Source organism: Pseudonaja textilis, chromosome 3 (genome assembly GCF_049901715.1).
Source record: "Pseudonaja textilis isolate UNSWEBS1 chromosome 3, rPseTex1.2, whole genome shotgun sequence".
NCBI classification, from domain to species: Eukaryota; Metazoa; Chordata; class Lepidosauria; order Squamata; family Elapidae; genus Pseudonaja; species Pseudonaja textilis.
In genome coordinates, this window is record NC_141992.1 from 240,862 (window position 1) to 268,841 (window position 27,980).

Sequence of the window (27,980 nt, forward strand, 5' to 3'; positions counted from 1 at the left end):
CTTGGTCTGGGGGGGGTTGCCCTTCTCAGGAGGGACAGCGCCTACGTTGCTCCTGCGGGGGAGAGGGCCGTGCCCCACCAGTGTGGCTCCCCTGGGAGGGGCAGTCTGCTTGGTCTCCAGCCTCCCCTCCCCTCCTGCTGGACAGCCCCCTCCCCCTTTGCCATGGACCCCCAGAAAGAGCCCCCACAGGCCCACAGGGAGGCACGTGCTGTGCTGGGAGGGCTGCTGCCCCCCCATTGCATTGGTAAAATGAAATAAATATCGACACGGCCGGGATGCTGTTCAATTTGTCCTGATCGCTGGGCTGCAGTGAGTTCTGACACGGCTTATGTTTCTGTAAAACATAAGCTCAGGATGTAATTTCTACTGTCAACATGATGTACAGTTTGGTTCTGCCAAACACACACTGACAAAGCGGGGAGGGGGGGCAGGGAGGGAGGGACGGACGTGCCGTTGCCACCCAGCCTGGGAAAGGGGTGTGTGTGGGGGGGGCACTGGGTCCAGCCCTCCCAGCGGGCCAAAGGAGGCATGTGAGGGGGGCTTCCCCTTGAGGGAGGGACCGCGGCAGCAGTGCAAACAAAAGGCCATGCAAGGGGGGGAGAGATTCCCCAGGCAAGTTCTGGTTCCCACAGCAACCGTTGCCCAGGCCTGGCACGTGTAGGTGGGACACGTTTGCTGTTGCGGTCTGTGGATGTGTGGCACGCGTGCGTTGGTTGCCTCCAGATGGGTCTGCCTGGACGGACGGGCAGCCCGCAGAGAGTGGCCCTGCAGTGAAGCACGAGGTGGCCTGCTGACCCTGGAGGGGCCCCCAACCTTCAGGCAGCCCCCCACCCCTGGCTGTGGCTTTGTCCCTGGAAGGGAGACGCCTGCAAGCAGCCTCACCCCAGCTGCTCTGTCCTGTCCGTCTCCTGGGCTGAATTTGGGCGAAATGCCACCGCCCCCCCACCCCTCCCTGCCAACCCTGGGCCCAAAGAGGCCAAAGGGCAGCCGGCACCTTCTCGAAAAGCCACCTTCCCTCTCCCTGAGGGTTCAGGAAGTGCCCCTCCCCGGCCAGGGAGCAGTCTGGGCAGCTGATGAGCCAGCCAGGCAACTGTCTCCCCCCCTGCACAAAATGAGGTACCCCTTCCCCAGCTGCAAGTGAAGCCCCCCACCCCGCCCCCTAACTGAGACCCAGGACTTCTGCGAAAGTGGCACCAGGAGCATTCAGGGGGCCCTCCAGGCCACTTCAGGAGGTGCTCCCCCAGGTCAGAGGAGTGACCCCGTGGCAGCCCTGCCCCCGAGGTGTCCAGACATCTGTGCAGTCCGGCCTTCCATCCTCCCCACGTTCGGCTCCACGTGACCGGCCTAAACCGGGGCTGCGGGGGAGGGGATCGTGGCTCAACCTGGGCAGCCTCGCCAATCGCTTCCAGGGTGGCCCTGGCTAAGCGCGGGTCAGGCCCCGGTCGAGGGCTCCGCGCGTCCTCGGAGGTGGAGAAGCCGCCCTGGGCAGAGAGCGCGCGCGCGGGGCTGGCCTGGGGCAGGGTCGCCGTCGACGGAAGCGCGGCATGCCTGGCGGTCCCTTCGGTGGGGGGAGCTGCGCGGGGCTCTGGGTGCGAAATCAGCCCGGGGCTCGGGCTCAGGGATGGAGAAGGCGGGAAAGAGGTTTTTAAAAGCCGCGGGGTTTCTCCGAGGGAGCCGACCAGCCCCTGATCGGCCTTTTCGAAGCTGCCGCCGCTGCCAGCAGAGCAGGGAAGGAGCCTTCGAGGCCGGCCCGCCTCAGCAGTTGCGCCCAGCGCGGGCTCCCAGGCAGGGAAGCGCCGATGGCTCCCCCCGGGGCTCGCCCTGCCTGCCCCGGTCCCCCTTAGCAAGGTTCGCCCGACGGGCTGCCGCTCCCGTCCCGCATTCCCCGGGCAAGGGCGCTAAGGCGGGCAGCAGCCGAGAAGCAGCGACGAGCAACGCGGCTGTCCCTGGGCGCCCGGGGGCCCCGCTGCGCCCACCACGCACCGCGGAGGCTCCGCGGGGCCGTTGCTGAGGCTGAGGACAGCGGAGGCCCCGGGCGACGGTGCCGGTTCTGGGGCTTCGGCTGCCTGGGAAGCCCCGCCTGGCCGTGAGTGGGAAGCTCCTCCGAAGCCGCAGCTGGGAGGAGCCCCCAACCCACCCGCCCTGCCCAGCGGAGGGGCGGTCCAGCGGGGGCTGCTGGAGAAGGAATTGGCGGCTGACCCGCAGCGGAGATGCACGAGCCGCCCGCGGGGGCGGGGGCGCGAGCCCAGGCAGGCAACCTGTGCAAAGGGGGCGGGGCGGGGCAGCCTCTTCCTGGGCATCTCGGGGGATCCGGGCCCCCGAATTTCTCAGGGTGGTTGCGGAACATCGTTTTTCCTGGGTCGCATTTGTAAATCTTCCACATCTCGCGCAAAGCTAGGAAATTATCTTTGAAGTGCCTATCAGGAAACGGCACCGATTCCTCCCTCCTGCATCCCTGGGCAACAGCCGACTAGTGAGCTTTTCTCCTGGGCAAGGGCCGGGAAGGCCCCTCCCTCCGGAGGCAGCCGCCGACTGACCCCTTTGCTGGGCACTTGCTGTCTCCCCCCAGCCCCCTCCCTCTGGGTCTCGGCCACAAGGGCGCCCAGCCCCCTCCCCCCGCCACTCTCGGGCAGCCCATACCAGCCACAGAAGTTTGTGGGCGGAGGGCTTTATCTCAGGAATGGAGGAGGAGGAGGAGGAGGAAGGCCGGGAGGGCCCGGGAGGATCGCTCCAGCTTCCTGCCTGGGTCGGAAAGCAGCCCCTCCGCAGCCCACCCCCCCCCCCCACCCCCGCATAGGCACAGGAGCTGGAGCTGGGCCTTCGAGGAGCAGCCCCGGGGCCAGAAGCCGGAGGGGAAAGGGGGTGCCCCCTCGTGCTCTTGGCTTGAGTTGCCCCCTGCCCCTCCCCAGTGACGGGTGCTCTGTCTCTTCCAGGTGCCCGGAGGATGCCCTTGCCCGCTGCCCTCCTGACCCGAGGAAGACGGTGGCAGCTACTGCTGGCTGCCTAGGAGCTGCCTGGCCAGCAGAAGCCATGGAGCCTCAGTGCCACCCCTGCCAGGAGCAGCTGTAGCCGGGCCGAGTCTGCTGGGCGTGCCAGGCTGTGGCTCTGATGGGGCTTTGCGCCCGCCAGCTGCCCGCAAGGAGCCAGCTGTGGCCGGAGCCAAGAAACCGGTGCGCCCCCCCGCAGCCCCTTCGAGGCCAGGCTGGGCCGGTTTGGGAGTAGCCGCCCAGGGCCCTGTTCCCAGGATCTTCTGAGCCAGAGAAGGAAGGGGCCCCCCTCTGCGCCCGTCAGCCTCACCCGATGCCCACCGGCCTGCCCAGAGGAAGGGAGAGTCCCAGGCCCCCCTGCTCGTCACCCTGAGAAACAGAGCTGCTCCAGACCATCGCCGGCCCTGCCTACCATGGATGACTGACTGACCGCCTTGGCCGGTGGCTCCGCTTTGCCCCCCAAGGATGCCGGCGGGCCCCCTCCCTGCTGCCAGGACTCTGCAGTGATGGTGCCCCATCGCCCCCCTGGAAGCGGGCTCCTGCTGCTGCTCCTCCTGCTCCTCCTCCTGCTCCTTGGCCCGGACTGTCTGCTGGGGGCGCCTGGGGATGGCGCTCTGCCCGGCACCAGGCGGGTGAAACGTGGCTGGGTCTGGAACCAGTTCTTCGTGGTGGAGGAGTACACGGGCACAGAGCCGCTGTACGTGGGGAAGGTAAAGGCCGCGGGGAGAGGGACTCTGCGGGGGTGGGGGTTCGGGGGCTGTGCTCATGGCAAGCTTCCCTGGGGCAGGATCCGGCCTTGGCAGCCTCCGGAGGTAGCTTAGCAACCGCCTCGTTTCCTACAGAACCCCAAAGTTGTCCACCTGGCCGTCTGCCCTTGCAGCCCCCCCCCCCCAAAACAGCCCATCTGCGGAGAAGGGGGGAGCGGGGAGCAGAGCGCAGGAAGGGCCCCTCTGGCTGGACAGGAGTGGCCCTTTCCCCTGCCAGGGGGGGTCTCCTCCTCTGCCCCCCCCAAACCGGCTGACCAAAGAGGCCCTAGACCATTTTCATAACATCTGGATATTCGCGCTAGCCCTTTCCGAGATGGCATTTCCCTGCAGGGCGGAAGTGGATTTTTGTGTTTTTAAAGTAGAATTATGGGGTCAGCATGAGTTACAAAGTTGTGCTTGTTGGGCAGATCTATTTTAGATAGAGAAGGGGATTAAAGGGGAAAAACAGATTTAATTAAGTTGCTACCATTTAAAAGGAATGGATGAACTTGGGTTTTATGAGTGGGAGCAGCCCCCAAAGGGCCTTTCATTCAGGGCAGCTTTTATATCCTTTCTTTTCTCTCTTCATCCCTGGGTCCTTCCGTATCTCGGAAAGTGTCTAATCATCTCTCCGAAAGCACTCCTCTGCTCAAATTTAATTTTGATTTAATTAGAAAGAGATAGTTAACGGCCTGGCAGAATCCCAGGTGGCCGACCCTTGGCACGCTGTGCCAATCTTCTCAAATTGGGGTGTGGGCCCCGGGAGGTCGCCGGGTGGTCGGAGCTCGGCCCTTTTCCAACCCAGGGTTCCACGGAGGCTCCGGCTTAGGACCGGCCCGGCCTCTCCTGGGGAATTGGAAGGGAACGGCGCTCTTTTCTATTGGCCAAGGGTGGCTGGACACCCATGGAGTTTGTCCGGGTGCAAAAGCTCTCCGTGGACCTAGAAGAGGAGAGAGAAGCACACAGCACACCGGGGGCCCATTATTCCCGCCCTCCGAGTGGAGGATCCCTGCAGAGTGTCGGGGAGAAGGAAGCGGGCGGATCCTTGAGGTTTTGTTTGGCCAAGCGGCCGATCTTCCTCTCTTGCAGGATCAGGCGCTTCCTCCCTTGGCCTGCTCTGCAGGGCCCGCAGGGATCCCTTCCCCCGGCAGGCCTGAGCGGGGTTTCTGTGCTGCCCAGCAGTCGCGCCAAGGTCTGCGTGCGGAAGGGCGGGGCGGCAGGGCCAAGGCAGGTGGGCCCCTCTCCGCCTTCCCTGAAGAGACTCCGGCTGCCTCTGCAGAGAGAAGCCTTTGCCGTTTGGGCAGCTCTGCGTGGCTTTGCAGGGGGCGACAGTCCTTCCTTGGGGCATCCCATAATACCACTCAGCCGACCCCTGAGGCGAGAGTGACAGGGGCTGAAGGTCCCTCCCGCAAGGCACCTCCCAAGGGCCCCTTCTCCCTCAAAGACCTCGGAGGAGGCTGGAGGGTTGGCCTCCACCTTCCCTGCAGGGGGGGATCCATCAGCACCCCCAGGGAGGCTGAGCTCCCTAAACTGGGCCTCAGCCTTAGAGATTAACAGAGTTGCAAGGGACCGTGGAGATCATCTAGTCCAACCCCCCTCCCCACCAGGCAGGAGACCCTACTCCATTTCTGACAGAGATGGGAGTCCAGCCTCTTCTTGGAAGCCCCCAGGGATGAAGCTCCCACCGCTTCTGAAGGCAACTTCTGTTCCACGGGTGGATGGCTCTCCCTGTCCGAAAGCTTCTCCTTATTTCCAGGCTGAATCTCTCCTTAGATCAGTTTCCGTCCACTGTTCCTTGTCTGGTCTTCAAAGGTGCCTTGAGGCAGCCCCTCAAGTATCGGAGGGCTGCTCTCCTATCTCCCCCGGTCCTTCTCTTCCCTGGACTAGCCAGGCCCAGTTCCTGCAACCGTTCATCCTATGTTCAAGCCTCCATCCCCTCATCCTGGTTGCTCTTCTCGGCCCTCTTTCCAGAGTCTCAACGTCTTTTTTATAATGTGGTGACCAAAACTGGATGCAGGATTCTAGGTGTGGCCTTACTAAGGGTTTATATATTAGTACCTCCCTTGATCTTGGTTGTATCCCTCTGTTAATGCAACTGAAGACTGCATTGGCTTTTGGGGCTGCCACTGCACACGGCTGGCTCCTACTTAGCTGGTTGTCCACTAAGACTCCAAGATCCCCCTCCCACAGTTACTAATACAGATAAATACAGTTAATCAGAGTTGGAAGGGACCTTGTAGGTCACCTAGTCCAACCCCCCGCCCAAGGAGGGGACCCTAGACCATTTCTGACCAATGGCAGTCCAATTTCTACTTGAAAGTCTCCACTGATGGCGCTCCCACAACTTCTGAGGGCAACTTCTGTTCCATTGGTTGATTGTTCTCCCTGTCAGAAAGTTTCTCCTTGTTTCCAGGTTGAATCTCTCCTTGGTCAGTTTCCATCCATTATTCCTTGTCTGGCCTACAGGAGCTTTAGAAAATAGCTTGACCGCCCTCCTCTCTGTGGCAGCCCCTGCTCTTAAGCCTGGTTTCCCCCAGTCTATATGTGTCCTTTTGGTTTTTCTTGCCTAAGTGTAGGACTTTCCTTTTCTCTACATTGAATTTCATTTTGTTAGATATGGCCCAGTGTTCCAGTCTGTCAAGATCCATCTGGATCTTCAGCCTATCTTCTTGGGTGTTGGCTATTCCTACCAGCTTAGTATCATCTGCAAATTTGGTAAGTTCCCCTTCTATTCCTTCATCTAAGTCATTAATGAAGATACTGAAGAGTCCTGGGCCTAAGACGGAATCTTGTGACACCCCACTGCTTCCTTCCCTCCATGCAGACTTAGACCCATTAAGGACGACTCGTTGAGTACGGTTAGCCAGCCAGTTGCGAGTCCATCTGGTGGTGGTGCTTTCTTTTCCACTTTTTTCTAGCTTACCAAGAAGTAGGTTGTGGTCTACTTTGTCGAATGCCTTGCTGAAGTCTAAGTATATTATGTCCACAGTATTTCACTGGTCTACTGATTTAGTCACTATGTTGAAGAATGAAATAAGATTGGTTTGGCATAATCTGTTCTTAACAAATCCGGTAATTATTACTTTACTTGTTTCTAGATGTTGGCAGATCTGTTTTTTATTATCTTTTCCAGTATCTTCCCAGGTATTGATGTTAGGCTGATTGGTCTATAGTTTCCTGGGTCTGTTTTTTTCTCCTTTTTTGAAGATGGGAACTACATCAGCTCTTTTCCAGTCCTCTGGTAGTTCTCCGGTGCTCCAGGACCTTTGAAAGATGTGGTGCAGTGGTTCTGAGATGACCTCTGCCAGCTCCTTTAAAACTCTGGGATGTAATCCATCAGGATTTGTGTTCATCAAGATCAGACAGGTGTTCTCTTACTATTTTTTTGCTTATTTTAACTTTTATTTCTGGTCTGTCTTTTACAGTTATGTTTTTGGTGGGTTCAGCTATAGTTTCTTTTTGCGTGAAGACGGATGCAAAGAATGAGTTAAGCAATTCTGCTTTCTCTGTGTTGCCTGTTACTTCCTTGCCATCTTCTCTCTTTAGTGGACCGACTGTTTCTTTTTTTCTTTGTTATTTATATGTTGGAAGAAACTTTTTTAATTATCTTTTTGTTGCAAGTCTTCGTTCATTCTGAGCCTTTGCTTTCCTGACTTCATCTTTGCTGATATTCTGCCTTAGTTGTGTCCCCCTCTTTCCATTTTTTGTACTTGTCCTTTTTTTCTTTCAATTTGCCAGAGAGATCTTTGTGCAGCCATGCTGGTTTCTTCTTGGGTTTCTTGTTTTTCTTTCTCAGTGGTATTGCGCTGGTCTGGGCTTTTATAATCGTACTTTTCAGAGTTTCCCAAGATTCTTGAGTTGTTTTCCCCTTTAGGATTTTCATCCAAGGAATCTCCCAAGTTCTCTCTGAGTTCATTGAAATCAGCTCTTTTGAAATCCAATACTCTGGTGTCATTATGTTCTGTTGCTTGTGTAATGTTGAATTCTAGTATGACATGGTCACTCTCACCCAAGGTTCCTGCAGTTTCAACTCCCCCTATCACTTCTTCTCTGTTTGTAAGAATTAAGTCCAGTGTGGCTGTCCCTCTAGTTTCACCCTCTACCTTTTGGACAACAAAGTTATCAGCTAGGTTGGTAAGGAACTTATTTGATTTCTCACTTGGTGCAGAATTAGTCTTCCAATTGATATCAGGGTAATTGAAGTCCCCCATTGCTATTGTAGTGTGTTTCCTACATATGTTTGTTAGTTGGTTAGCAAAAAGGACACCTATTTTTTCTGCTTGGTTGGGTGGCCTGTAGTACACACTTATGGCCATGTCATTCTTTTGTTGTTTTATATTGACCCATACGCGTTCTGGGAGGTTTTCGCCTCTGGTTTCATGCATTTCTGTAGCAATATAGTGGTCCTTGATGGACATCAGTTCCTCCCAAAGACTCCTGCAGCTGTGCCCTACCGCCTGGCTCCCCAAAACTGGATGGCCATGAGGCCCTGGGTGCAACGGGGCTTCTTGGGACTGGAAAACGTCACCGCTGAGATGGCTTTCCTTGTTCCTGTGTCCATTGGCCCCTGAATAGGCCCAAACTGGCAAAGGGTCGAGGGAACCCATGGTAGGCCAGGCAATTGTAAGAATCCCGTCCACATCGCCAGGCCTCAAAAATGGAAAGTGAGATCCCACATAAGCGGACCTGCTGGACATGTTATGTGATTCTGTGTCCAAAGTGTGCAAGTGTGGGCATCTGGAGAAAGAGAAGGGCAGCGGGTACGACCTTCCCTGGTGCTACCCCTGCCTGTTCCGCCTGAGCGGTTGGGGCCAAAAACAGCCCCCTCGGAGCCCTCAGAACCCAGGCCGGGAGCCTCCCGGGTGGGCCTCCTCCTGCGTGGAGCGAGAGCTTTCCCAGTCGAGTGGCCTCCTGCCCACCCTTGAAGGCCACCAGGGAGGAGGAGGGAAGAGCCCCTCTGGTCCGATGGCCAGAACCTCCTCCTGCCGTTCGCCTGAGGTCAGTCTTCCTGTCCCCTTGATTTGAGTCCCACCTTTGCCCAATTCTGTGCAAGTTCCTTCCAGAGGCTGAAGGAAGCTCCCTGTGCTAAAAGCCCTCGCCCTTCCTTCCGCCCTTCCCCGGCCATCTTCCCTGCTGGTGGATTCTGGGGCCCTCCCTCAGGCGCAAAGCCAGAATTGGACAAATGAAGTCTAGGAGGAGCAAAGCGGTGCATTTGTTTCTTATGACTCGGAGAGCTAAGATGTTGCCACCCCTCAAAGTAGCCCCCTAATCCTCCCCCCCCCCCCGTCTTCCACAGGAGGCTCAGGAGGGAGGAATGAGCTTGGTCCCTTGGGCCCTTTCTTGTGGAGGAAGGGCGCTCGAGAGGTCGGGGAGGGGACTGGGGGAGGCATTTGCCCACCTCCGGCCACCCCACAGACCTCTGGCCAAGGCTCTCCCTTCCTTCTCCCGCCTCCCGCACTTCTCTGTGCAGCGTCCAGTCCACTGCTCCAACCAATTCCCACAACACTCGGGGAGGGTGTGTGTGTGTGTGTGTGTGTGTGTGTGTGTGTGAGTGTGTGATATACCCATATCTGGTGTAGGAGACCTGAATCCATTCAAAGCCTCGGTGGCCTTCATTCCTCGTGGCTCTGCAGGAAGAAGCTGCCACCCACATTGCTGGGAAGGCAGGAGTGGGGGTGGTGTGTGTGTGTGTGTGTGTGTGTGTGTGTGTCGGGCTGAGCTTCCTCTTCAGATTCTAGCAGCGTGAGGTCCTATTTGACCAGCTGGGCAGCACCAGCTCTTTGTGCAAGGGCTGGGTGGGCATTTGGGCTAAGGCAGCCCTCGCCCCGCTCCAGGGGGGCTTCTTTCCCCTCCCCACCAAAGTAGAGAGAAGCGTGAACTGTCCCCAGGGAGACGAATGGAGCCAGGGGATCATGAAAAGGGCCACTGGCCATAAGTCCTGGCTGCTGCTGCAGCCGCTTCAGGCCCCGGAATGGCTCTTGAGAAGAAGGCGGAGGGCCCATAAACGGCCTCATATTCCCCCAGCCAGTGAATGGGAGGCTCCCCGTTTGGGCAACTGAGTCCCAGCAAAAACGGCGGGCAGGAAATGAGGGCGAAGCCTTTCCAGACGCAGGTCCCACGGGAGCCTCCCAGTTAAGGCCCCCTGCAAGGTGCCCATCGCCTCCCAGTTGGTTCAGGAGGTCAAAGGGAGTTAACCTCTCCCTCTCTTTTCTCTCTCTCTGCCTCTCCCTTTCTCTCTCTCTCTCACACACACACAGTGTGTGTGTGTGAGAGAGAGGGGGGAGGACGATGACAAGGAGACCCTAGGAGCTGCAATCTGGGGCAGGAGGACGCTTGGGGCAGCCCCTGGGCCAAGGTCCCTGGTGCTGGGTGCCAACTGAGCTCCGCCCTCTGACACCCCCCCGCCCCGGCCTCCCCAGTGCAGAAACGCCAGGCCTGGAGGAACTCCAGAGTCCTTGGTCCGGCTCCTGGGCCCTCTGCCCACCCCGAGAGGCACAGCCTGGGGGAGGAAGGAGGAAGCAGCCAGCCAGCCAGCACTGACCGGGGTGGGGGTCTTGGGAAGGAGGGACACCCCAGACCCTAATCAGGATGGGCCTGACTAGGACTAGGAGAGGCTCCCCTTTCCCGAAGGGTGTGGCTGGCTTAGGCCACATTCACAAGAGCCCATCAGGGGCGCCAGGGTCTTGCGGATGGGACCTGCTAGGGGAAACCGTAGCCAGGTCCGGGTCCATAAAGGGATAGTGGCCGGGGCCTGCTCTCCGTGGCCACAAAAACGAGGACCGGCCACAATTGAGACAGGTTGCAGCAGCCCCTTGGAGTTAGCTTGACTGTCCCGGACGGTGAGAGGCAGAAGCGCCTCCCTGGGGGGTTGGGGGGTCTCTCTCTCTCTCTCGAAGAGGCTGTGCATGGCCGGCCGAGTCGGGTCCAGCTCTGGACTCCTAGGCCGCTCTGGGGGGGCGGGTTCCCACCCTTTCTCAGCAGCCCCCTTGCGGCCTTCGGCTCCTTGGCCGGGGTCTCCCCTTCTGACTTCCTTGGCTGCCCTGGGAGACACAGCAGAGGAAAGGGGGCTCTTGGGGAGGGGGAGCGATGCCTACAAAAGTGACACCGCCCCCGGGACAGAGGCAGAATGCCACCAGCGGGATGCCCCCCCTCCTCACGTGTCCTTTCCAAGCGGGGGGCCGCCCTGGGCCTGCCGTGAATAAGCGTGAGCAGCTGCAGCCCCCTCGGGACGGGCCCTGAGCTCGGCGAGGCTCCTCTGGGAGTAAAAAGGAGGGCAGCCGGAACGGACGCTGGCTCTTCGCCCAGCTGCAGGAGACGCCGCCGGGGGAGGCTCCGCAGGCAGAAGGACGGGGGCGGCAGCCTGGAACGCGGGAGGGAAGCGGGCAACCCAAAGCCCACTGGGAGCCATTCGGAGGAGAGGAGGGGGCGCAGCCGGGCAGAGGGAAGGAGGGAAGGGGCTGGTGTGTGTGTGTGTGTGTGTGTGTGTGTGTGTGTGTGTGTGTGTGAGAAGGGCAGGATCCAAGGCCGGGACTGATAGAAACGGGATCGGGGAATCCCTCCGCTCCTCCGGCTCGCCCGTCTTCTGCTGGCGGCATCTCTGACCAGCCAGGCTTCCCTGGTCCCTTCCGGCCCCGGGAGGCCTCTGTGATCAAGTGGCAGAATGGCAGAGCCGGGCAGGGGGCCGGAGCCAGGCTGCTTCGTCTGGCATGGAGGATGGACCTGTCAGTGCCTTGGAGGCCGAAGGGTCATCGTGGTCTGAAGTCAGCAGGACAAATCTTTGGTTGGTTTTAGGCAAACATCCTCCTGAGCAGACGGGCGAAAGGCCCCGAGTGCAGAGTGTCTTGATTTCTGCAGCTTCAATCCGAATAGAGCTGGAAGGGACCTCGGAGGTCTTCTAGTCCAGCCCCCTGCCCAAGAAGGAGAGTCTATAACATGTATATATCATGTCCGGTCTCTTCTTAAAAACTCCCAGTGAGGAGCCCACACAGCTTCCGGTGGCAAGCAGTTCCACGGGTTACTTGTTCTTGCTGTCGGGAACTTCCTCCTTCGTTCCAGGTTGCTCCTCTCCTGGATTGGCTTCCATCTGTTGCTTCTTGTCCTGCCTTCAGGGGCTTTGGGGAAGAGGTGGACCCCCCCCCTCTTCTCTGGGGCAGCCCCCCAAATCCTGGAAGGCTGCCATCATTCACCCGTAGACCTTCTTTTCGCTAAACCAAGCCCCTATCCTGCCACCGTTCTTCCTAGGGTTTTGTCCCCAGGCCCAGGTTTCGTGTGGTCTCTGCTGGTACCTTGGGTGTTCCCTGCCTGCTTTTCCCCACTTTGAAGGTCATTCTGTTGGATCGGGCGCAGCGTTGAAGCCTTGGATCCTGAGGCCCTGCCCGTTCCTGCCAGCTGAGTGTCCCTTGCAAATTGGATGAGTTCCCCACCTCTTCCCTCCTCTGGGTCACTTAGGAGTCCTGGGCCTAAGAGGGACCTTGTGGCACCCCCATTGCTTACTTCCCTCCGTGTAGACGTAGGTCCATTAACTTTAAGTGTGAACAAACTATTTCATGGCCTTCAGAGAAGCAAACTAATCACGTGGGCTGGATGGCCTAAGAAGTGGAAACCGGCTCAGAAACCTCTGCGAAAAAAATCGACCAGGTTTTGAGTGGGGCAGACAAGGGTTTTCGTCCTTCCGTGAAGGACTTGGGTGCAGGGAAGCCGGCCCAGGCCGCATCTGTAGACAGGTGGGTGAAATTCAAGCCCTCCCAAGGTTTCGTTTAGGCAAAGAAATAGGTACAGAAATGGACGGGACGCCACAAGGGGGAATTTTACAGAGACCCATGCAGTGTTTTTCCTTCAGGAATCCAATGCAGACGTGGTTGGAGGCTAAGAGACATAACGGACCGTATGCTGATTGGGAGTGAGGAGAGGCGCTTTCTGGGGCAGAAAAAATCCATCCTCTTTTAGGCTGGAATCCCAGAAGTTGAGGGGCCAAATCTCAGGCCGTGATCTGCTCCGCACTGGCCAGGACGAACCTTCCATGCCGGCTCCCAGAAATGGCAGCCGGGTCGGAGAAGGGCAGCCGGGGTGGCCGGGGACCAGGAAATGCCCCGGAGGAGCTCCAGAGTGTGGGACCCCAATCCCAGGGCTCGGGGGCAAAGGCCGCCTCGGGTTGGGTTACAGGGGAGGCTGGGCAGCCCTCTGGCCTCCGGGGCCTTAGGAACTTTCCCACCGTTCTCGGGGGGTCTCTTGCAGGTTCAGCCGCCTGGCGGAGCCACAGCCTGGGTTAGGGCTTCCTCCGAGGCCACCCGGGGACCCGGGGCCCACAGTCCGATGCCCGGGGATCGCTTTGCAGGGTTAAGGGGGGGGCGTTGAGGCTCCCCCTTGTCTGAAGGGAGGACCTAAACCCCATTTCTGCCAAAGGGGGTGATCTGAGGTAGCCAGCCGTGTGCACTTGGCTGCAGGGCCACGGGGACGGCCACGTGCTGCGCATTGCTCAGGCGTCCCCCGGGAGCCTCTGGAGAGGCCACAGCAGCCCAGCTGGGTGACAGGGGTGCTGTTCCTGCAGAGCAGCTTCTCTTCCCTCCGCATGGCCGCTCAGGCATGTTTGGCAGGAGGCCGAGAGGGGAGCCCTGGGGGTTCTTCTCGGAGGGGAGGCCCGGCAGGCCCCCTCCCCACCGAACTAATGAACAGCAGGAGGAGAGGACCGGGTGGGTCAGTGTGAAGCCTCCCAAATGGTTTTTTTCCTGCAGCACCAATGCAAGCAGGCGTTGATGGGAAGCCTGGACTTGCCCTTGGAGGCCAGGAAGGAGCCCCCGCGTGCCCCAGCGTGCCTCCCCAAGAGGGGGTGGGCAGGGCGAGGGCTCGCTCTCTGCCTTCAAGGGAAGGGAGGCCCGTCGTGCCTGGCCACGGAGGCCAGAGGAGGGGGCTCTCCGGGGTCCCTCTTTTAAGCACTGGGTGGCCCTTCCAGCCAGGAAGCCCTGATGGCCGGTGCTGGGTGAGGGCTGAGGTGGGCGGGTGCCCGTCCTCTCCCAGGCTGCAGAGGGGGCAGGCACTGTGCTCAGTAGCCCCCTGCGCCTGACCTGCGCCGTCTCCCCCAGATTCACTCGGACTCCGACGAGGGCGACGGCTCCATCAAGTACACCATCTCCGGGGAAGGTGCCGGCACCATCTTCCTGATCGATGAGCTGACGGGGGACATTCATGCCATGGAGCGCCTGGATCGCGAGCAGAAAGCCTTCTACACGCTGCGGGCTCAGGCGCGTGACCGCCAGACCAACCAGCTGCTGGAGCCTGAGTCGGAGTTTGTCATCAAGGTGCAGGACATCAACGACAGCGAGCCCCAGTTCCCGGGGGGGCCCTACATCGGGAGTGTGGCTGAGCTCTCCCCCATCGGTGAGTCCCGGTGGTGCCCGGCCGCGGAAGACCCTGCCTGCCCGCCAAGCGGTCTCCTGGCCCACCCACGGCTGGCCATAGGGGGCTCTCGGGGCTCCTCCCACCCAGTTTGCTCTTTCGGCCCCTGGGAGGAGAGGGTCGGCGTGAAGCTGACTTTCCTTGGGGCCCCCCACCCAGCAGCCGTTCCTCCCCCGGCCTCTGCTGCTGCGGGCGTGGCTGCCCTGGGCACCGTTCCTCTTGCTTCTTTTGCTCAGGCGATGGGGCTAACCGGGTGCCCACCCCGCTCTGACCCTGCGCTCTGCCCCCGGCCTGGATCCGGCATAGCCTTTGGCAGCCCCACTGCTCATCCTGACCCTGCCACTACGGCCTGGGTGGGCCTGGGCGTCTGGCGAGCCTGAAGCAGACCGCTGACCAGCCTCGGTGGCGTCACCCGAGGCAGGAAGGTTTTGAACCAAGGGCCAAGGGTTGGTCGGCTGGCCAGGCCCTCTGGGCCTCAGTCTTGCCCTGTGCACCGGCTGAGCCTCTTCCCAAGAGGGCCCCAACTGGAGGGGGGAAGCTGAGCTGCCCAGCAGCTGGTCCACCAGGGAGCTCAGCCCTTGGCGGGGGGCGGGGTCCCAAAGGAGCCTTTTCTCCAAGAGGCCACTGCACTTCCTGCTTTTGTCTTTGAAGAGGTTTTGCTTCTCATCCCAGGAGCTTCCTCAGCTCTGACCGGATGGGAAGCAAAGCAGGAGCGCCTTGGAACTTGCGAGTCAGCTCTGGGGAAGGCGCCCCGCCTCTCATTGGTGGGCCAGGCGTGGCCTGACACGGGCTCGGGGCTTCTCTTGCCTAAACCCAGAGGGGGAGCCAGCTGAGCCCCAGCCAGACTCTGTGGCCGACGGCAGGAAGGGCAGCTGGTGAGAGGCAGCCGGGGCGTTCAGCAGGAGGGCCTCCCGCCTGGCCATTAGCCCGTCGGTCCACCTTCCGTGCCGGGGCTGCGCTGGGCGGACGGCTTCGACCTGCTCCGTGCCTTCCGGGGAGGGTTTGTCCACCGGCTCCCCTTGTTTTCTATGAAGACACATTTTGGGCCTCCTCCTTGAGGAGGGGCTGCCGGGCCCCCCCGGGGGCTGAGCCTCCTGCCCCACAAGCAGGTGCTTTCGGCAGAGCTCCTGCCCCCCCCGGGCCTCTGAGGGGTGGGGTGGGGGATTCAGGTGGTCTCGGGGGAGGCTTCCTTCTTTGAAAAGGGCCCCAGGGGTTCAGGCCCTCCAGGAAGCGGCGGCTGGGCCAGGTGGGAGGCGGTGGGCAGGGCAGCTTTGCCAGCGCGGAAGGAAGGGGCACCTGCGAAGGGAGAGGCTGCTGTGCCCGGCGGCCTCTGGGGGACTCAGGAAGCGCCAAGCTGGGCTTGCAGGACTGGAGCCAGGTGAGGGGGGGCGGGGGCAGCTCCGATCTCCCTGCCTTTCTTGGTCTTGCTAACTGCAACGGCAGCAGCAGCAGCGGAGTCCCTCCCAGCGCCGTCCTTGGGCAGCCTCTTCCTTCAGCACCAGCCGCCGGTTCTGAGCAAGCCACGGCCACGGGAGATGCGGCCACGGCTGCGAGTGGAGGGGCTTAGCAACAGCGCCCCCCCCGCCAGGCAGCTACATCAACTCCCCCCCCGCCCCGAGCATCTTCCTTGGCTTCCCAAGCGTCCACCAGGGTGGGGAGGAGGGCCAGCCCCCCGGTTAGGACTGCTGCCGCTCCCCTTGGCAGAGCATTGCCAGGGTTTGCAGGGAGCAGAATCCGGGGTGCACGGGAGGAGCCCCAAATGGAGCAGGAGGCGGGGGGCCCTTCTGCCCCACCCAGGAGTTCACTCCACTGTCCAACCACACTTGGATTAACAACTCTGGCCAGCAGCTTCCCAGGGAGGGGGCGGGGGGGGGCAAACCACAGAGCAGGAGGCACAGGTGGGCCCCCCATTTCACCCCCATTGCAGGTTCACCTCAGGTCTGAATGGGGCAGGCGCTTCCCCTTGGCAAGCCGGCCCTCCCCAGAGCGGCTTTCCCTCGCCCTGCTGGCACCTCTCCTGGGAACCGGCTCCAGCCTCTCTGTGTGCCCCAAAATGGGTGTCTCACCCAACCCAAGCAGCACGATGGGGGCACCATCCCCCGTGCAGCCCCCAGTTGCCTTGGACCTTTGGGCCTCCGCATCCCCTGCTTGGCTGGTGGCCCCCTGGCACCCCGGGATCCTTCTCACGCGCACTGCCACGAAGCCCAGGCCCGACGCTGGGCATAGCAGTGGGTTCCTGGATGCCCGAGGCGAGCCCTCTCAGGGGTACCCTGCCCTCTTCCGGGGGGGGGGGCTCTGCACTTGCGATGGGCCGTGTGTCCCGTCCTCCTCATCCGGTCCTACCCTCTGACTTCCCTTCCGGGGTGCTCTCCCAGGGGCCCTAACCCCAACCTCTTCCGCCCCAGTCTTGTCCCCCGTTGGCCAGAAGGGGCGGGAGGTCAGATCTCGGGGACTGGCTGACCCGCCCGCTGCTTTCACAGGCTCTGTGAAGGGCCAGACTGGAGGGCCATCGTCCCTTCGCCCCGCCTTTCAAGGGGAGGGGGAGGCGGGCTTGCACCCGTGGGCCCTTCAGCCGGCCTTCCTTGGCTCCCTGCAGGGACTTCGGTGCTGCAGGTCCTGGCCTCCGATGCAGACGACCCCAGCTACGGGACCAGCGCCCGGGTGGCCTACAGCGTCCTGGAGGGGGAGCAGCACTTCACCGTGGACAGCAAGACTGGTAAGGGCCAGTGGCCCCGTGGGCCCCCCGGGAGGACAGGCAGGGAGGGCTCCGGGCACCCTGGGCAGAGCAGGCAGGACCCTGGATGTGTGCGTGTGTGGTTCAGACCCCTGGCCAGCTCTGCAACCGGGCCCCCTTGGGAGCAGCTGGTTCTGGTTCCGAGATCCCCCCCCCCCGAACCTCTTTGCCCGGGGGGGGGGGCTATGTGTGGAAGGCAGCCGGGCAGCCCCCCACTTTCTCAGAGTTGGCTGGTTAGCACCAGGCCTTTGATTAAAGGTAACACTTTAAATTAAGGATTGCTTTATAAATGCTCTATTAATATTTAATGAGCGAACAGTGGAAGCCGCTCCGTCCTTTAATAACTGCTAATAAAGCGGCTCTAAAAATCTGTCTGGGATGAAGCCGAGCAGCTGATGCCCCCCCTCAAAACAGCCGGGATCCAAGCCAGGGGGCTGCTCGGGTGGGGGGGGGCAGGACCCCCCTCCAGTCCCAGCCCCCTCAGCCCTCGGGAGCAGCAGCCCCCCTCCCAGGTGTGAAGGTGGAGGGAGGCGCCCCAGGCCAGAGGGAGGGGGCAGCCACACGGGTCAGGTGAGGTGGGGGGGACAATGGGGGGGTGTTCTCTGTCTCCTAAGGGGAACAGCCCAGGTGGGGGCCCAGAAGGGCCCAGACTTCCTCGGGTCCTGTGGGGCAGCTGTGGCCAGCTGGCACCCGGAAGGGGACAAGGGAAGCGGAGGCTCCCCTCTGGGCCTGGGCTCTCCCCCTTTCCATGGGGGGCCTTTCTCCTCCCTCCCAGGCAAAGACCCCCTGAGGCCTGGGAGCTCTCAGCTGCCGCTGCCCCACCGAAGGGGCCCTGAAGTGGGGCCCCCTGGGCTTTGGCTGTCCTTGCTTTCCCTTGGGAACCATTTGGGGAGACCCGGCCCAGCAGGCAGCCCCCCCCCCAGCCGGACCCAGGTGGAAAAGGCTGCTTTGGACGCAGAGACTGGGGGCGGGGGGGACAGGGGCGGTTGAGAGACAAGCCAGCAGCGAAGGCAGGAGGGCTGGACGACGGGCTTGGCCAGCTTCTCCCCAGCCTGTCCTGAGAAGCAGGACTCTCCCCGCCCCTGAATGGGCCGAGGCTCTGGGATGGCCCTTCCCCTCCCAAGGCCTCCCCCAGGCGTGGGCCTTCCATGCCCGGGCGGTGGGAAGCCTGTGGGTGCAGCTGCAGAGCCCTGGGACCATTTTGCTGACTGCTCCAGGGATGGGAGGCCAAGGGGAGAGTGTGGGGGGCACTAGCCGGTTGGAGACCCCGCCCTTCCTGCCCCCCCCTTCTCAAGGTGAGGCGGGAGGGCTGCTACTCCTGGCCGGCTGGTCCTGCCTGCAGGCTCCCACTCGGGGGGTGCGTGTGTGTGTGGGGGGAGCCTCCCCTTTCCTGGCCCAGCAGCCAAGTGGGGGGCTGTGCCTGAGTGAGCCGGGCCCTCCTGGGCCCCCAGTCCCCTCCCTCTGTTCCGGTGCCGAGAGCGTCTCCCGGCATGCACTGGGCCGAGCCTTCCTGGGCCTGGAGCTCACAGTTTAATTGCCCGGATCGGCAGCTTAACTGGCGGAGCCGTCGTGATCATTAATGCTGTAAAAGGAGCCATAAAATCTGGCACACTCATTTTTTGTAATATATGATAACGAGAGCTGTTTGGATCTTTCCTCTTTGACTTTGACCTGGTTTCTCTTCTCCTGCACGTCCAGGCAGGCCCAAGAGGACCCGGGCTGCACGGGGCGCCGTGGCCAGCAAAAGGGCAGCGACACCCTCACCCCAGTGCAGGAGAGGGGGGGCCCACTTGGGAGGCGCCCGTGTGCATAGCGGCCCTGGGCAGTGCCCCTCCGCCGCCTGCCCTGCTTCCCAGAGGCTCCTGGAGGGCCTGCGGGCGGGGCCCGGGGAAAGAGGAGCGGCCAGGGGGGGTCAGGGAAGAGGCAGAGAGGCCCGCAGGTGCCTCGTGGGCGGGGCCACAGGCCCAGTGGAGACCCTTCTTGGGCTGGAGACGGAGACGGGAGGATAGTTAGACTTGTACATTGACGGGATTCGGTTCAGGGGAACTAAGGCAGAATCCCCTCATCTGACATCCGTCTTGCGAGCCTGAAAGTTTGTCTCCCCCACCACTCCGGAACTTGGGGGGGGCGGGGGGGCTTTCGGGGCCTCCCAACCCTCCAGCTGCAGGCTACGCCGTCTCTTCCTCGACCGTCCCCTTGGCTTGGCACCCTTCCGGACCAGGCTGAGCAGGGGGGACGCCACTCCCACCAGGGCGGGGGAGGGAGGGCCAGTGGTGGGGGGCCAGCCGAGCATGAACACCTGCGGTGGGTCAGCTGCCGCAGGGGCACCGGGCTGAAGTGGTTATGGCCAGGCGGCGCCAGGCAATTGGTCCTTGCTGAAGGGGGCCGTGCCAGGCCCAGGTGTGTGGGGGCTTGTGCCTCGTCTTGTCTTGAGAGGGAGGAGGAGGGCACCCCGAGACAGCCTCCAGCCCTCCCCTCCCCCCACACTTGCAAGCTCCCAATTCTCTAGGTCATAAGTTGGAGGCAATTCGCTAATGATGGGACCACTTTGGCTTCAGTCTCCTCCCAGCCCAGGTGCAGGAGGGTGTTGCCCGGCCCCCGTCTGGCCCTGGAGCCCCCCTGCACCAGGTTGCATCTACACACTGGCTGCCCCCAGGGGCTTCTGTGCGCTGCTCGGTCCCTGGCTCCCCCAGCCCCAGGCAGCGCTCTGAGCTGCCGGTGGAGGAGCCCCCACGGCGGCTCCAGGCCTCCCCCAGCCCAGGGACCCTGCAGCGGGGATGGTCTCTGCCTGGGGCGTCCCTCCGTCCTTTCCCTCCCTTCCTCTTGCAGGGACTCCAGGCAGCGCCCGTTCTAGCCAAGGCTGCTCTCCCCTTTTCCTCCTCCGCATCTTACTTAATTTAAACCCTTCCGCCCACCCAGAAGGGGGGGGAGGGGGGGCTTTGAGGCGGTTGAGATTCTTCCCGGCTGTGGCTGCTGGGAAGGCAGCCAGGCCAGCCCAGGTCCTGCAGGCCTTTGCTGGAGGGGCCTGGGGGCCACAGGAGGGCCGGGCCCCCCACCCGCATTCCCCCCTCCCCCGCCTTCTCCACCTGGCTCAGCAGCGACTGGAGAAGCCGGAGTGTCAAAGGTGGCCGCCTTCGCTCTGCCGCATTCGATGCGTGCTCTAAGTTGCCTATTCGACAGTTTCTATTCTTACGGCCCTTAGAGTTGCTTTTATTTATTGATTGATCGCGGGTGTTTTGGCCATGTTTCCTGCCCTGTGCAAGCCGCCAGGCGTGTTCTTGGACTGCAGGGGGGTGGAAATACGTTTAACCAATGAGTGAACCGATGAAAGGGGGGGCAGCTCCCGGGGCCAGGAGGACAGGAGGAGGCAACTCCAGGTGGGCCTGCTGAGTTCCAGGCTGGAGGGCTCCCTGTGCCCTGGAGACCCCCACCCCCCCCCACTCTGCCTGCCTGCCTCTCTTCTGGGTCTGGGCCCCGCGGTGCCCTTTGGCCCTCAGGGGCAGAGCCTGGAAGCCCCCCCCACTGGGCCTCTCTGGCCGTGGCGTCCATGCGGAGGGCCCTTCCTCTGGCCTGAGGAAAAGGCGGCTCTTGGCCCCTCCGGCCTGGCCCTCTTTGGGCTGCAGCAAGGCAGCTGGGTCCCTCGGCTGTGGGGCCCCTCAGGGCCTGTGGGGCCCCAGGGCTAGGCGGGCAGGCTGGGCAGCCAGGGGAGGCCACCGTCCTCCCCTGCAGGCTGGGCTCCAAGGAGTTCAGCCTAGGAGCCAGGCTACCCCGGTAGATCTTGCTTTGGGGTCCAGCGTGTCGCAGGAAGGTCACCCCGAGGCCCCGGTCCTCCCTGCCTGCTCCAGAAGGGCCGCTGCCTTTGTCCCAGCGCCCGGCACTCTCTTCTTCAGCGCAGCTGTTCAGAGGAGCTGAGAAACCTTCCCGGCTTGTTGTGACCAGAAACCCCAAATCTCTGGTCCCGGGGGAGGGGGCATTTTCCTGCCTTGATTTGGTTCCCCGTTGCAAGATCAAGGCAAATGTTTTGCTGCCGCTGGTGAGACCCTCCTCCCTCTTGGACGGAGGTGGTGAGCCCCCGGTTAAAGGGGTCCCGCCGGTTGGTGGGCTGCAAGAACAGACTCGCCTCCCAAGACCCCGCACTCATCAGCCCCTCCCTTTACTCCCGCACCATTTGCGCAGGGCAGCAGCCCCCAAAGGAACCCCGCCCAGTTGGGGGTGCAGGGCCCCAGTGGCTGACCCCCCCCCCTTTCCTGCTTTTTCCCTTCCCTTCCTTTCCTCCCTAATTCCTGCTGTGGCCGTTCAGAGGAGAGGAGTGGGCTCCCCTCGCCTCCCGCCTGGCTCCGGGCCCCCTCCAAAGGAGACCGCCAGGTTGGCCCTCCTCACGGGCAGAGCTCTGGGCAGCTGAGGGGGCCCTGCAGGGACCCCAAGCAGACGATGGCCAGGAAAGGGGCCTCCAGGAAGCCCCCCCACCCCTTGGGCTCATGCCCCTCCCCCACCCCCACCCTTCTGAGGGAGGCTCCCGCTCCCCCTCCCCCCGTGGCTGTACGGAGCTCTTGTGCGCCAGGTGGGATTTCTGGGAAGGGAGGGGGCAGCCAGAAAGGGGGCCCGCAATTGGGGGGCGCCCTCCCCTCACAGACCTGTTGGCCTCCTGCAGGTGTGATCCGGACGGCTGTGGCCAACCTGGACCGGGAGACCCAGGACCGCTATGAGGTGGTGGTCCGGGCCACGGATATGGCGGGGCAGCTGGGGGGCCTCTCAGGCTCCACGACCGTCACCATCGTCATCACTGACGTCAACGACAACCCCCCTCGCTTCCCCCAGAGTAAGGCTTCAGCCGGGGGAGGGGGGTGACCACGGCAGAGCTGCGCTCCGGGGGAGGGGGGGGAGGGGGGGCCGCTGCTGCCCAGGACCCCCCCGGCCACAGCACCTGGTCACCTGCACCCCTGCGCAGCTCGAGGGGGGGGTCCTGGGGAGTCTTGAATGGTGGCCGGGGGGGCGGTCTCTGCAGGCCCTGATCTCCTGCCACGAAGGAGCAAGACAGGCAGGAGCCCCCTCCCCTTCATCAGGGTTCAGCTCTTCTGTTCTCTTGCCCCCCCTGCCCCCCCCCCAGAGATGTACCAGTTCAGCATGGTGGAAACGGCACCGGTGGGCACGCTGGTCGGGCGAGTGAGGGCGGAGGACGCCGACGTCGGGGAGAACACAGACATGGCCTACCAGATGAAGGAGGAGGGGGCCCTGGGGCCCTTCCTGGTGGCCACCGACAGCAACACCCAGGAAGCCCTGATCTCCCTGCAGCAGGTGAGCCCCGAACTCGGGACCGGAAGCCTCACCCCCCCACCCCCAGGGAGGTAGGAGCACCTGTCCCCACAGCCATGGTGCGTGAACCCTCTGGGGAGGGGCCTATGGGAGAGACAGACACCCCCCGCCCCGCGTGGGGCCCCTTCCCAATGCCAGGGGGTGGGGGGTTGAGGCGATAGGAGGGCAGAGTGACCCCCCTCCCTCCTCCTTTCAGCCTCTGGACTTCGAGGCCCAGGCGGTGCACACTGTGGTCCTGGAGGCCCTGAATAAGTTTGCGGAGCCCCGCTTTATGGGCCTGGACACCTTCCGGGACCAGACCCTGGTGCTGGTCTCTGTGCTTGACGCGGACGAGCCCCCTGAGTTCCGGCCTCCCGGCGGCCCCCTGGAAGTGCAGGAGGATGCGCTGGTGGGCTCCCTGGTGGGGGTGGTCTCCGCGGTGGACCCCGATGCGGCCAGCAGACCCGTCCGGTAAGTCCCGTCATTTCCTGCCCCCGGGGGAGGGCTGGGGGAGTGAAGAGGGCCGGCCCCTGTGCCGGACACGGGTCTGGGGAAGGGCTTGGACAGACGGAGCAGAGCTGCCCCCCCCACTTCCATGTATGTATTTAGAAGAAAGCATATACGTGCCCCCCCTCCCCCCAGTCGCAGGGGGCGACTCCCAAGGACCTCAAGGCCCAATGCAAAAGAAAGAACAAGAATCATCATCAAAAGGAACGATCATAAAATAATAAGCCCCCCAACACCCATTCAGCCGTTTAATGGGCTCCGCCCCGCTCTGGGTTCCCCAGGCCAGCCGGCAGAAGCCCCAGGGCAGCCTACCCTCCGGAGAAGGGCTGGCCTGGCTCCTCCGCTTGGTCCAGTTCCCCCCCCCCCCGAAAGGGCCATAGAGGGAAATGGGCCACTCGGTCACAGTCCAGGGTGGATGGGGGAGGGGTCCAGGCTCCCTACGCCGGGTGTGGCCTTGTGCGTCAAGTGAGGCCAAACAAAGGGGGAAGCTGTGTGGAGGTTTCCGATGGGTTCAGCCAGCAGCCCCCCCCCCCCAGACACCCAGAGACCCCAACCCCGGGAAGCCCCACATCAGAGAAGCCCCCGGAGGGTGGTCTTGAGAGGGGACAGCAGATGCTGGGAAGCCCCTCCCCTGTTGACAAGGCGGGAAGTGTGGACAGGAGGGGGGATCCTCTCCACAGTGTGCGCAGCGGCCGCAAGGGACCATGCCCGGTGTGGGGTGGCGTCCGTGGCCATCCAGACCCTCAGGATGGGGGCTCCTGAAGGGGCAGGACTGGTGCGGGGGACACACAATGGTGTGAATAGGCTGAAAAGAGGCACCCCTGGCACCCGCCTTGCGAGGCCGGCCGGCCAGAGAAGCCAGGTCTCCTGTCGCCTGGAAGGTCTCCTGTGTTATCTGAATCTTGCCCCTCTTCCCAGGTCAGGGGGCCTCCGACTCCCACGGCCAGTCCCACTGACAGCCACCTCTGGCCAGCACAAGGGGCCAGCCGGCAGCTCTGAGCCCAGAGTAGGGAGGGTGTGCTGGGGGTGTGTGTGTGGGGGTTTCTAAGCTCAGCAAAATCAAGGAGCCCAGCCCCACCTCCCACAAAGATGGCCAAGGGTTGTCACATTTTATTTATTTATTTATTTATTTATTTATTTATTTATTTATTTATCCATTCCTTCATTCGATTTTTGTGCCACCTCAGGTTGGCTCACAAACCTTTCCCTCCCTGTCTGGAGATAAGGCGGGGAGGCCTCTTGGCACTTATTCAGGCTCCGAATGACAAAAGGGCGCCTGAAATATTTACGGCAGGTCGGGAAGGGTCTGGCGGAGTGGAAAGTCAACAGGCTGGTTAAAAAGCCATTTCAGGAAGCAACTGGGAAAAGAAGAGGCGCCTTCGCTTTCGAGGCTGATGCCGGCCTGGCATTTGCTGTGGGGGGTGGGGGGGTGGCACAGGAGGGCAGAATGCCAGCCAAGGGCAGAGCAGGAATGTGCTCAGCATTTGCTTCTGGGAAGCCCAGTGGGGATTGTCCAGAGTGGTGACATTCGGTATTTATATAGTCATTTATCTGTTGTGGCTCTGGGCAGCTCATGTCATTAAGCAGCCAAGCAAGCAACGAGGCCAAGAAACCTGCACAAATATCAGTAAAAAACAACACCCCCTTTAAAACCAGATTAAAGCCGAATTGAAAGCACAATGCAGGGGGGTCAACCTCGAGGGCCAACTGCGGGTGCTTAGATCTGGCCTGCGGGGCTGGTCTGGAAGGAGCAAAGGATCCGCCCTGGAGCCTCTGCCAGCCAGACGGGGGGAGGGCGGGGGGAGGGCAACTCCCCCCCCCCCTTTGGCCTCCGAAGTTCTAAAAGGGAGGAAACGTGAAATATTTTGCCTTTCAGGCTCGCAGGATTCTGCTCCTGCAGCCTGTGGAGACCACGTTGTAGCTCTCTGGTCTTCCTCCGGAGTCACTTTCTAGATCTGGTCTCTCCCTCCCATAAGGGGATCAAGTAAGTATTTAAAAAAAAAAGAAAGAAACCACAGAAATGGAGCCTCCCTGTTTTTGTAGCTTTATAAAACCATGCCACGCCCACCCTGGCCACGCCCCCGGCCCTCCAAGGCCAGACCCAAAACTGACGGGGCCCTCAGTGGAATTGAGTTTGCCCCTCCCCCCGGCATCAGCGGGCGCAGAAGGCCAACCTTGCGTCCAGCCCTCCAGTGCGCTCCAAGCGCTGACCGGAGCCCCCGGCAGAGCCCTCGGGAGGCAGACCGGCCCGGGCCGACTGAGCCTCCGGGGCCGGGAGGTTCCCAAGGGTGGGCAGGAGAGGCCCCCTCCTATCCCCCCCCCCCGGGCTGGCCGAGGAGCTCCGTAAGAGGCAGGACCCGTCCCCCGCCTCTTCTTCTGCCGGACCTGATGGCCTGGACGCGGGAGAGTGGGTGGGGCTTCTGCAGGGAGCCGGGGAGGGGGCAGCCGGCCTGGGTGATATGGTGGCCCTTTGGCCAGACCCCCGCAGGCAGGCCAGCGGCCCTGGGCCCACGGCTTTCAGGAGCCCTCTGCCCCGGCCCTCCCCGGCAGCCCCCTCGCCCGCCCACCTGCCCCGCACCTCTCCGGGGTGTGTGTGTGTGGGGGGGGGGCGTTCGGGAAGGCCTTTGCTGCCTCCTTCAGAAAGGCAGTGGGAGGGCAGTGGATTTCTGCCTGAGGGATTCACGATCTCCGTCCATCCGTCCGTCCGTCGGTCACAGGAGCCCTCGTGCTATGGACACGGAGAGGCTGGGCTTCCCAGGAGGTTGCTGCCCTCAGGGTGAGCTGGACTGGCATGGTGTCCCATTGCCAGGGCTGTGGGCAGAGCAAGCCTTGCGCTCTGGCCCTCCTGCCGGCCGCCCCCCAGGCCTCCCGCCTCCTCTCCTCTGGCGTCTCTCCCGCTCAAGGTCTCCTGGAGGAGCCCTTCTCCCCGGTGCCCCCTCCGGGCTGTCAGGTCTGCAGATTTGACGAGTGCCCTGCCACTCCTTCCTCCGGGCCATTAACTTTATGGCAGTGGCACTTTGGCAAAGAGCCTGACAGGCGCAGCCTCCCTGCCCGCCGGGGGCTACCAGGCTGGGGTGGGCATGGAAAGAGCCGGCAGTGCCAGCTGGAGCTCTGGTCGGGGGGGTCAGGGGGGGGGAATGCAGCTCATCCCACCATGCTGACCTTCATCTGATGAAGTCTTGGCAGCCCAGCCATTGGCTCTTGCTCAGCAGAAGCAATGAAGCCAAGAAGAGACCCTGGCCCCAAATTGCAGCCTGCCTGCCTGTCCTGCTCTCCTGCTACCGCCCGGGCTGACCCTCCCCCACCTGTCTCTGGGAGGGCAGCGGTTGCTGCCCTTTGGGTTGAGCTCCTTCTGTGCACGTGGGTTGGGGGTCGGGGAGGAGACCTGTGGCCGGGGGGGTCAGGGGTGACAGAAACGGCCTCTCTCTCTTCCCTGGCCTGGCCTGGCCTGGCCGGGCTGCGTGCCACCTGGAAGGGAGAGCTTTCTGGCCATGGCCCTGGCAGCCCCACTCGCGCCTTCCCGAGGGGAGGAAGGGCATGGCACAGCGGGGGGTGGGGGTGGGGGGGCTGATGAGCTGGGCTCATGGAAGGACCCGGGCACACCCTGTGCCAGACTGCTGCTGGGTGTGTGCCCGTGCCAGGCCGCTCAAGCGGAGCGCAGGTCTCTCTGCCTGCCCAGCCCGGCCAGCTGCAGCTCACGGCTGCTCTGTCTTCTGGGCCCCAGGTACGCCCTTGAGCCCCCTGAGGGCACGGAGCAGATTTTTGGTATCGACCCCGAGACTGGAGCCATCCTGACCAGGCAGGGCTTGGATCGAGAGACGGCTGGCTGGTACAACATCACCGTCTTGGCCATGGAGGCTGGTGAGCTGGCTGGGGGGCTGGGGGGCGGGGGGGTGGTCGCACGGGAGGCCTTCTTGAGGGGACAGCTGAGCCGGGGGTGGGGGGTGGGGCAGAGGGGCTCTATCAGCCCAGGAACAAAAAGGGGCCTGAGAGCCCTCGGGACAAGCAGCACCGCCTTGATTTGGGGCAGAGGGCAAGAAGCCTCCCGGAAGGACCGGCCCTGGGGCTACCAGCGGTGTCCAGCTGGCCTCGCTTGCCTGTCTCTGGGGTGGGTGCAGATTGCCTTGCGGAGGCCCAGGGACTGCCCAGAGGAGCTCGGGGGGCAAGGCTGCCCAGGTGACACCAGGGGCTTCTCCAGTCACCTATTTTGGGGGCTTCCAGGAAGACTGGACTGCCATTTGTCAGAAATGGTGTAGGGTCTCCCGCTTGGGTGGGGGATTGGACTAGATGACCTGCAAGGTCCCTTCCAACTCTGGTGATCCGCTGTCTGTTACGGGCTCCGTTCCCACGGCAGGTTTCCGCGGCTTCTGGGGTGCAGTTGGGTCAGTGGGCTGCTAGGGAGCCAGTTGTGCAAGGCCGTTACGGTCGGTCCGGCGTGTGGAGAGCCTGTTGTGTGAATGCGGTTGTCATGGTGACTCCAGTTCCTGTGCATCCCCGGAGGGCAGAGACCCTGAGGCCCCCTCCTCACTCTCTGGCCAGCCTTTACCCCACCCCCGGTCAACCGTCCTTGCTGTGCTTGATACGCTGGAACGGACAGCTGCCACTCCAGGGCTTCCCGCCCTGCTCTGGCCGACGGGGCTGCTTGACTGGGGCTTTTGAGCCGGCTATGCATCCCCTCAACCACCAGGCTATCCAGCCGGCACTTAACCGGGTTTAGGGTAATCATGGGATATTCCGTCGGGTGGCTGTGGTTGAAAGAGGGATGTGTGAGGCCTGCAGCCTTGACCCAGAGGGGACACGGGGGAGGACCGGGGGGGCTGGCGTGTTGTGGTCTGTGGCATCGCAGAGAGCCAGGCACAATTGAGCAACTGAGCCCTGGCTTATCCACGGAGACCGAGGGGAGCAAGTGGCCAGTTTTAAGTTTCTGGGGGTTACCCTAAAGGAGGACCTGACCTGGGGGGCGGGGCTCACATTGCAGCCCTGGTCGAAAGGGCCCAGCAGAGATTGGGCTACCTGAGGCTTCCCAGGAAACAACAACTGGGTGGAAAACTGCTGGTGACCTTCTACCGCTGCACCAGAGAGAGCATCTTAACTCACTGCACCTCTGTATGGTTTGCCAATTGCACAGGGGCAGATAGGACAGCGCTCCAGAGGGTTAACATCATTGCCCCTCAGGGGATCCTGGGTTGCCCTCTCCCCTCTTTGGAAGAGCCTTAGAGCTCCTGCTGCCTTAAGAAAGCTCAAAACATCCTCAAAGATCCATCTCATCCTGGGCACCCCCTTTTTTTGAACTACTACCCTCCGGCAGACGGTACAGGATAA

At 62.2% G+C, this 27,980-nt stretch overlaps 1 protein-coding gene across 3 annotated transcripts in view; it reads left to right on the forward strand.

Annotated features, from left to right (window-relative positions):
- The first annotated feature begins 2,930 nt into the window (after window positions 1-2,930).
- The window catches only part of CDH22 (cadherin 22), a 42,223-nt gene continuing 17,173 nt past the window's right edge, over window positions 2,931-27,980 (forward strand). Inside the window, exons 1-7 of one of the 3 annotated variants that reach the window (XM_026721781.2) lie at window positions 2,931-3,697; window positions 13,813-14,107; window positions 16,722-16,841; window positions 21,511-21,678; window positions 21,967-22,154; window positions 22,369-22,622; window positions 26,383-26,519. In XM_026721781.2, the coding sequence (XP_026577566.1) occupies window positions 3,494-3,697; window positions 13,813-14,107; window positions 16,722-16,841; window positions 21,511-21,678; window positions 21,967-22,154; window positions 22,369-22,622; window positions 26,383-26,519 (1,366 nt within the window). In that variant the 5' untranslated portion in view covers window positions 2,931-3,493. The remainder of the gene's footprint in view (window positions 3,698-13,812; window positions 14,108-16,721; window positions 16,842-21,510; window positions 21,679-21,966; window positions 22,155-22,368; window positions 22,623-26,382; window positions 26,520-27,980) is intronic. The other 2 variants (XM_087928769.1, XM_087928768.1) reach the window with 2 other exon arrangements.